Source organism: Cheilinus undulatus, linkage group 11 (genome assembly GCF_018320785.1).
Source record: "Cheilinus undulatus linkage group 11, ASM1832078v1, whole genome shotgun sequence".
Lineage (NCBI taxonomy): Eukaryota > Metazoa > Chordata > Actinopteri > Labriformes > Labridae > Cheilinus > Cheilinus undulatus.
In genome coordinates, this window is record NC_054875.1 from 36,459,308 (window position 1) to 36,468,883 (window position 9,576).

The 9,576-nt window shown below is 36.7% G+C and overlaps 1 protein-coding gene across 1 annotated transcript; it reads left to right on the forward strand.

Annotated features, from left to right (window-relative positions):
- Window positions 1–1,942: 1,942 nt before the first annotated feature.
- Window positions 1,943–6,074, forward strand: LOC121517336 (myoD family inhibitor domain-containing protein 2-like). The gene is made up of 3 exons (XM_041799039.1): window positions 1,943–2,021; window positions 2,432–2,677; window positions 5,809–6,074. The coding sequence occupies exons 1-3, from the start codon at window positions 1,943–1,945 to the stop codon at window positions 6,072–6,074; spliced, it is 591 nt and encodes a 196-aa protein (XP_041654973.1).
- Window positions 6,075–9,576: the final 3,502 nt, after the last annotated feature.

The following is a 9,576-nucleotide window of genomic DNA, read 5'->3' on the forward strand; positions in this document are numbered from 1 at the left end:
GGACACACTACCATGATTTGGTACCAGATTTAGGCAAGAGAATAAAAGCTTGGACAAAAAGGTAAGACTAAAACTAGGCTAAAACGTTTCTGAGTTTTTGTCAACTAAAACTATAAAGGGTAGAAATGACTAAAATGGGACTAAAACTAAAATGCATTTAATCTTTAGGCTAAGAGTAAAATTAAAAAGCTGTCAAAATTAACACTGCTTATGATCTTTGGGTTCTAAGGCAGCATGGCATTAAAAACAGGCATGAAGCTTAGAACACTTCCAGAAATCACTGTCAACACAGTTTGTCATGCCATCCACAAATTGAGCTCAACAAAAGTTCAAGCAGGAAGACTGTTTCTACTCATTCATTAGTCACCTCTCATTTATGTCTCCCTTCTTCCATTCGTTCTCTCTTCCTGCTCTGGTGATCAGCTGATTATAGGTGTTCACTCTCAAGTACTAAGCTAATCAGATTCTGCTACAACCTTCTTTGTGCACAAGTCATATTTTAAATCTGTCATCCTCTCTTTTAGTCAGCCTGTTGTTTCATTGCGGATGCTGCAACCCTCCTCCACCCCAGCCACCTCCATTCAGTTCATCAGCAATTAGCCCAGATCCTCAGGTCTTCTGCTACGCCTCCTGTTCCAAGCCACCTCCTTGGTTTCCCTTTCCAGCTTCCCGAAAGTCTATTCATCCCGCATCAACACCACCACCAGTGTCTAGACTTTATAGGGGTCTCCTATTCCCCACTTCAAGTAAATGAAGTCCTCACAATAGCCTAACCACCAAAGAAATTTCTTTATGATTATTATTTCTCTATTGTTGAACTCAGATTAAGTTTCTTCTGATCAAAAGCTAGTCAAAGCTGTATCGTGCAAAGAAGAAGCCATATGATCCAGAAACACAGCCGTCTCTTGAGGACCAAAGCCCATTTAAAATGAACTGTGGCAAAATGGAAAACTGTTCTGTGGTCAGATGAAATAAAATTTGAAATTCTTTTTGAAAATCATTGACACAGATCCTGCAGACTAAAGAGAAGAGGGACCATCCAGTGTGTTATCAGCACACAGTTCAAGCTCCTGCTTTTCTGGTCTTATGGGGTGTGCATTAGTGCCTATGGCGTGGCCATCTGGAAATACACTATCAATGCTGAAACACCTCTTTTAGAGAAAGCCTTGAATATCTCAGCAAGGCAATGCTAAACCACATACCTTAATCATGGCTTCACAATGAAGTCTCTGTATGCTGAACTGGCAGACTCAGGACTGTTGAACGAGTAGAATCCTACATCAGACAAGAATGGGACAACATTCCTCTCCCATGAGCAACTTTTTTGGAACCGGGGCTGTAGAAAGAATAATAACTGTGTTCAGTTTGGGCTTATGTCATAGTGAAAGGAAACAAAGTGAGTGGCAGACGTCCCATTGTGGTATTGTGGTTTTGTCCATCTCATACATTAACCCTTGCATTGTCAGATTTTGTGGTGTCCCTATCTGAGGTATTGTCTGTCATACCAATCTCCAGGTGTTTGATAAGTGGCCTGGCTCGACTTTTTATCAATATATTGCCATAATTGAATGAATCTTCCATGCATTATGCCAGCACAGATTTGTAGTCGTGCTTCCTGAGTGGTGAGTATCGATCGATGTGGAGTGTGCTCACAGTGTGGGGTGGGTGTGTGCATGAAGATGGGAGGTGCTGAAGCTCCAGCTCAGAGGGGTTCACTGCTGCGGATGCTACGGATTACACTGTTGGATATTTAACAAGTACACACAGGTAATCTTCAAAGGGAATTACTTAGCAGAAAGAATAAGTGTTTGTAGGTACAGAGGAGCTTGCATGATTCTTAAACTCAGCATGGAAAAAGAGCTTCAAAAAGTAGTCATTGTCCTTTAATGAAATGATGAAATTACTCAAATATGTATGTTTTATCTTCTTTGTTTTGCATAAGATGACAACTCCAATAAAACCCCCTGTCAATGATGAGGACTGTGTGGAGCTAGGGGAGATAGAGGACTATGTGTCAGATGGTCGGTTGTTGTTGTTTACTTCCTATCAGATCCAGCTAAAAGCTGCAAAAGTTATTGTTAGTAACACCCAGAATAGAAGTGAAATAGTATGAAGTGCATGCTGATTTATAGCTGTGCTGCATGCCAAATGTAAGTGAAAGAGTGTATTTTCACACACTGTATATATTCCTCAGGCCGGATTCAATTCAGGAAACTAGATCCAAATAAAAGCTTGCTAATCAATAATCTCTCTTCCATTATACACTCCAAGTCTCACCTCTTTGACATTCTGCATGTTAATGGTGTTCTGAATAATTAACACTGCACAGATTTGTCTGATAGAGACTGGATGCTGAAACAGCGATTACTTTTTTAAACACTGCATGCTTTTTTGCACATCCAAATCTGTCGACTGCATCGTTCTTTCAAAGGAATCACCCCTAAGCCAGTGACAGGTAGTCCATCCAGCAAGATGAGGGGGAAGCCAGTCGGCGGGGTCTGCAGACTGAGCACCATCTCAGAGCAAGAGCCAGAGAAGCTGGACACAGATCCTAGCTCCCATGATCCCCTGGGGGGTGGTGAATGGGGTGGATCCAGCCTCTCCGTGTGCTCTGACAAGTTTAAAAACAGCAGCAGTCGTTTTTCCTCCGACGATTCCTACCTGCCAGACACTGCAGGTACTGTTACACACACTTGAAGTATGATTGTTGATATAAAAAAAATCCCTGAGCTTGTAGGGGTGATCGTTGGCATGTTTATGGACGTTTTCATTGATTTATGGTTATTTATAGCAAGATTTGTTTCATTTACAGAAAAAGTCAGAGTCCAAGTGTAGTTATAGTATCATCAGTTACACTGGTTTGTGTCATACTTTCCTACTTTTGTGTGGTTTGGTTTGTGTCTCTCTATGATGTCCCAAACAAAGGATTTATATAGTTAAATGGGATTGGTCAGATTTTTACTCAACTTATCAAATGTCGTTTCCTCTCAGTGATCCACATTCTAAGAGATAAACAACATCATTGACAAATTTTTCTTCTAGTCTAGGAATAACAATTTAATCTATGAAAGGACTTGATCCATCTTTTTTTTCTAATTGATAAAGTCTACACTGTGGTGATCATATAACATTAGTATGTATAACCATTACTAATACAGAAGGCTCGTAGCTAATGATCTATAGGCTACCTACCTGTTAAAAGTGGTAGGTCATGTTTGTTGTGCTGGTTTTGTGTGATTTTGTGCTTTTTATTGGTGGTTTGGTTTCCTTGCAGCATTTTTGTATCTTCTGAGAATTTCTTTGCCTCTTTGTGGCCATTATTGTGGTTATTCTCTGTCTCTTTGATGTTTTTTGTGTGATTTTGTGCTTTTTATCTCTTTGTTGTGATTTTTCTTGTCTTTGATGCTTTTTGTGTCTCTTTCTGGTCATTTTGTCTATGATGGTGTTTTTTGTGTCTTAATGATAATTTTTCTATGTTTGATTACCTTTGTTGTCATTGTGTTCAGTGTTCATTTTGTTGTAGCTATGTTAATTTTAATCTCTTTGTGGTTATGTTTGTCCTTTTAATGTTTTTTTGGTATCTATTTGTGGTCATTTTTGTCTCTTTGATGGTTTTTTTGTATCTATTTGTGGTCATTTTTCTTTCTTTTATGTTTTTTTTTTGTAGCTCTTTGAGGTCATTTTTGTTTCTTTGATATACTTGTATCTCTCTGTGGGCATTTATTGTTTCTTTCTTTTATGTTTTTTGTATCTCCTCGTAATCATTTTTGTTTCTTTTATGTTTTTTTGCATCTCTTTTTGTGGTCATTTTTGTTTCTTATGTGTTTTTTTTTTGTGTGTCTCTTTGTGGTCATTTTTGTTTCTTTTATGTTTTTTTGCATCTCTTTGTGGCCATTTTGTTTTTTGATATTTTTTTGGTATCTCTTTGCGGAATTTTTGTGTCTGTTTTTTTTTTTTTTTTTTTTTTTTGTATCTCTTTATGGTCATTTTTTTACTTTGATGTTTTTGTTGTAGATCTTTGTGGTCATTTATGTTTTTTGATGTTTTTTGTATCTCTTTGTGGCCATTTTGTTTTTTGATGTGTTTTTTTTTTATCTCTTTGTGGAATTTTTGTGTCTGATGATTTTTTTTTTTTTTTTGTACGTCTTTTTGATAGCTCTTTGTGGTCATGTTTGTTTCTTTGATGTTTTTTGTGTGATTTTGTGCTTTTTATCTCTTTGTTGTGATTTTTCTTGTCTTTGACCCTTTTTGTGTCTCTTTCTGGTCATTTTGTCTCTGATGGTTTTTTTTGTGTCTTAATGATAATTATTCCATGTTTGAATACCTTTGTTGTCATTGTGTTCAGTGTTCATTTTGTTGTCTCTATGTTAATTATAATCTCTTTGTAGTTATGTTTGTCCTTTTAATGTTTTTTGGTATCTATTTGTGGTCATTTTTGTCTCTTTGATGGTTTTTTTGTATCTATTTGTGGTCATTTTTGTTTCTTTGATGTTTTTTTTTGTATCTATTTGTGGTCATTTTTCATTCTTTTATGTTTTTTTGTAGCTCTTTGAGGTCATTTTTGTTTCTTTGATATACTTTTATCTCTCTGTGGGCATTTATTGTTTCTTTCTTTTTGTTTTTTGTATCTCCTCGTCATCATTTTTGTCTCTTTGATGGTTTTTTTTTTTTACCATTTGTGGTCATTTTTCTTTCTTTGATGGGTTTTTTGTTTCTATTTGTGGTCATTTTTCTTTCTTTTATGTTTTTTGCAGCTCTTTGAGGTCATTTTTGTTTCTTTGATATACTTTTATCTCTCTGTGGGCATTTATTGTTTCTTTCTTTTTGTTTTTTGTATCTCCTCATCATCATTTTTGTTTCTTTTATATATTTTTGTATCTTTTTGTGGTCATTTTTGTTTCTTTGGTGTTTTTTTTGTGTGTGTGTCTCTTTGTGGTCATTTTTGTTTCTTTTATGTTTTTTTGCATCTCTTTGTGGCCATTTTGTTTTTTGATGGGTTTTTTGTATCTCTTTGCGGAATTTTTGTGTCTGATGTTTTTGTGGTCATTTTTGTTTCTTTGATGATTTTGTTATAGCTCTTTGTGGTCATGTTTGTTTCTTTGATGTTTTTTGTATCTCTCAGTGGCCATTTTCATTTTTATTATGGCTTTTTGCATCTCTGTGGCCATTTTTCATTTTCTTTTATGTTTTTAGTATATCATTGGGGACATTTTTGTTTCTTAAATTTTTTTGTGTCCCTCTGCGTTTTTAAAAGAAAAAAAACTTTTTTGTATTTCATAGTGGTCACTCTTCTTGTTTTTTTATGCTTTTTGTCCCTGTCTTTCCTTTTTGTGTGCCATTTATGTTGGTTTTGATTGTTTTTAATCGTGTTATGTTTGATTTTTGACTCTTTGTAGGTGTTTTTTTATATCCCTGCATGGTTGTGTTTCTAGTAATTTTTTGTCTAGGTGGTATTTGTCTTTCTCTTTGTGGGCGTTCTGCTTGTCTTTGAGGTTGTTTTGTTTTCCTATTTTGTTGTTTTTTTTTTTTATTTCTCTGTTTTGTTCTTTATTTTCTTCGCAAACAGGTAATGTTTTTCTCTGCCCATTTCTGTCTCTCTGTTTATCTGTTTGTGCCTCTTGTAATTATTTTTGTTTCTTTGTCATCAGATAGAGTTTCTTTGTTGACTCTTTCTTTCCAACTGGCTTTGTCAAGATTGGTTCTCTGTCCCCACTGAGCTGTTTATTAACCACGACTACATCTGGGAGAAGTTGGATAATAATCATAACTTTTCTTCTTTTGATCTGCTCTTTTTGTCAACACCAGCAGATGACTGTGCTGCGCTGCTTCTCGCCTGCTTGCATTGTCGTTTCCATGAGTTAATAATGGTCCTGTTACCGGATACGTGTGAGAGAGCCGTGAGCCGCTGTTTTCCTTCATACAAATACATCAAGGCATCCAGTGAGCGAGACCAGCAGGAGAGTGATTGCTGCTCTTGTAAGCTTGAAGTGGACTGTAACTTCTGCAGCTGCTGTCAGGATGCAGGAGAACTCATAGAGCTGGCCATGGAGATATCAGAGGTGTGCTACCGCTGACAAATCTCAGTCTGTCACACAACCCTGACCTGAAAACACCACGCTTTAACAGATACAGCCACTGTTAACCTCAAAGACTTGAATGCTCCACAACAGCATTACTTTTTCATCTTACTCACATGTGTGTGATCAATTTCCTGCATTACAATGGTTTTTTATGAAGCCCTCTATTGAAATTCACATGATCTGTAGCTTGCGCTATTAAAGCAGATTAACCACTGCCACCCTGGAAACAGTGTAGATTTACTTGTTATGCTCTTTAAAAAAAATACTTGATTTATGACAAAAATTCCAACTTTCTGTCCTCTTAGGGGAGATGATGAAACAGAAATACAGAAAGAAGATGGTTATGGTTATGGATAAAGTGTTATGCCTTATGGTATGCAGGTATGCAAGCGTTGCCTACTGCAGAGACATTCATCACTGATGTTCACTCATAGAGTATTTGAACCACTAGAGGGGGCCACTCACAGCAGGCAAGTTTGACCTGTATCAGCTTGTGTGGCACCAGGAAAGTTAACATTTCCACATGGAGCTCTCTAAGGATCGTCTAAGTGCAGAACAGAGGCAAACAGATACTGTAAGACAACAAAACTTGTCAGTCAGTGGTCTATTTCAAATTTGGGCTTGGCTGGATCCAGTAAAACACAATTTTCTGCCACTTTATGTTTGAGTAGGGCTTGTTCTGCGCAAGTATGTTGTGAGTACAGGTTCTAAAAAAATCCTGATAATTTAGGAGGAAACTTCCCTGACAGAATTTAAAAGGTTTTTCAAATAAAAAAATAGGAAATAAATAAATGGATTAAGTTAAATTCTGAAATCTGTGCACAAAAATGTAAAAAAAAAATCCCCAAAAATGTAATGAACAAAAATCATTTTAAAAAAAGGAAAAGAATATAGAAATAATACAACTACTATTCTACTACTTCTACCAACTCATTTCGATTTGAAATAACTTGCATACAGTGCTTAACAAATTTATTAGACCACCCTAACCCTAACCAAAGTAAGGTTTATGCCACAGCTGCCCTAAATTAACGGCATTGGTAATTACCAAAATCATTTTTTATATTTCTGCAAAGGTCAATACACCAATATGTAGAAGCTCTTTAACACAAATGATATTTTTAATGCTAAAATATAATTATTATTGTTATCTATGAATTTTCAAATTTACCGATTTACAGAAAAACCTTAAAAATAGTAAAGCACACTAATATTTCTTGATTAATATGTCAAATTATAGTTATTGACTTGCATTCCTGAACAAAAAAAAAAATGAGTTATAGTGGTTGAATGTTATGCTTGATTAATTTCTGACTTCTCAGAGAAGCCCAGTGAGACGGCTCAAATTTGGGTGAATTCCGTTTGAAATTCCTCATTCCTGTTCAAAATGGTAAAACGTGGAGAGCTCAGTGAAAATGAAAGAATCTGCATTAAAGCACTTCATGATGCTGGATGGTCTTTAAGACAAATATGACCGGTGGTCTAATAAATTTGTTAAGTATTTTGTGTGTGTATATATATATAATTCTATCATGTTGCAGCTTGATGCTACAATCATTTAAATTCAGTTTTATACTCATCAATACACTTAGTAACCCTTGATGACAAAGTGAAAACAGAATTTAAGAGTTTTTGCACATTTATCAAAAATGAAATATCACACAAGTATTCAGACCCTTTGCAACAACACTTGCAATTTAGCTCAGGCTTCTCCCATTCCTCTGGATTGTTGCGGAGATGTTTCTACACCTTGATTGAAGTCCACCTGTGATAAAATAAATTGATTGGACATGATTTGGAAAAGTACACACTTCTCTATAGAAGCTGACAATGCATATCAGATTTAAAAGCAAGCCATGAGCTCAAAGGAACTGCCTGCAGAGCTCGGCGCAGGGTTGTTGCAAGGGACAGGTCTGGGGAAGGCTACAAAAAATGTCTTCTGCACTAAAGGTTGCCAAGAGCACAGTAGCCTCTTTAATTCTCAAATGAAAGAATTTAGGCACAACCAGGACTCTACCAAGAGCTGGTCGCTGAGCAACTGAGCAATCAGGAGAGAAAGGCCAGAGGTGCCCAAGAACCGGACAGCCATTCTGACTGCGCTCCAGAGATCCTGTGTGGAGACGGGACAAAGTTCCAGAAGGGCCGCTTTCACTGCAGCCCTCCACTGATCTGGGATTTATGGCAGAGTGGCTAGACACAAGTGTCTCCTCAGTGCAAAACACAAGTTTGCAAAAAAATCACCTGAAAGACCTTTGACTGTGAGAAAACAAGATTCTCATGTCTGCTGTTTGGCATTAATTCTAAATGATGGACCACTCATCAGCTGCCCAATACCATCCCAACAGTAAGGTATGGTGTTGGCAGCATCATGCTCATCAAAGCTTTGACTTGAACCCTATCAAACATTTCTGGAGAGACCTTAAAATGGCTGTCCACTGAAGAATGTGAGAAAAACCCCCAACCAAGGTGTGTGAAGCTTCTTTAGGCATATTCAAAAAGACTCAAGGCTGTAATTGCTGCCAAAGGTGCTTCAACTAAGTACTGAGTGAAGGGTCTGAATGTGTACACGATATTTCACAGAACAATACTGTGTTGTAAAACATTCATGTAGTGACTGTTTATGCTAAACAGGAGGACTTAAAACAAAAAAACTGGGCATTGGAAGTTTAAGAATTGATATTAAGCTCTTTGAATTAAGATTTTGAGGGAGAACAAAAACACAAGCTCTTCAAACATTCAAATAAAACTTTTAATATTTCTCACATGACAGTTCCACATCGAGTACCAACGAGTTCAAACTCACTAATCTGAAACCAGTGCGTACAGTAACTATTGCTACATTCATCTCATACAAACTGTAACAATAAGAACAGTAGCAACATCAGCAGAGAGCGACGTCTGTATGAACCACAGGAATGACAGTGAGCAGAAGACAGTTCTTCAGTAGTGGTTTACCCATCATGTGATGCTGATGTTTAACCTGTCACATTGTAAAGTTTTAGCTGATTTAACTATTCAGTAAAAACAACAAAAAAAGATGACAGAAACTAAGAAGGTTGATCTGGGTTCAGTCAAATGGCAGTGTTATTGTATTGCTCTATTAAGGCTCAGTATGAGGGATTGGTGTCACTGTAAAAAGGGCCATTCTGTAGTTTAATGAAGCTGTATTTCAACTCAAGGTCCACTCTGGAATCTTAAGGTCATAAAGTCATGCTTTCTCTTTCGGTTGTCAAATTTTTTTAATAATTTAGCAATTTTCAGTACCATGTTTTAAAAGCGATGCAGTCTCCTGTGTTTGTTTTAGGGTGTGTGTCCACAGCTGGGGCTTTTAGCAGTGGGAGTGTTTCTCACTGTTATGAAAGCAGTCCATTGTAGTATCCATACATTGTTTTTAGACGTGCTTCATATTTCATTATTTCAAGGAAATATCGCCAACAAATCTGTAAAAGAATCCTGTCCTGAAATAGGCAGCAGCTGTAGACCTGGAAACCCTTTG

What these genes read in the sequence shown, in the direction of transcription:
- LOC121517336 (XM_041799039.1), top strand. Translation starts at nt 1,943, where the DNA reads ATGACAACTCCAATAAAACCCCCTGTCAATGATGAGGACTGTGTGGAG. An exon ending in AGAGGACTATGTGTCAGATG is followed by an intron (nt 2,022 to 2,431) that starts GTCGGTTGTTGT and finishes GTTCTTTCAAAG; the next exon opens with GAATCACCCCTAAGCCAGTG. An exon ending in CTACCTGCCAGACACTGCAG is followed by an intron (nt 2,678 to 5,808) that starts GTACTGTTACAC and finishes CAACACCAGCAG; the next exon opens with ATGACTGTGCTGCGCTGCTT.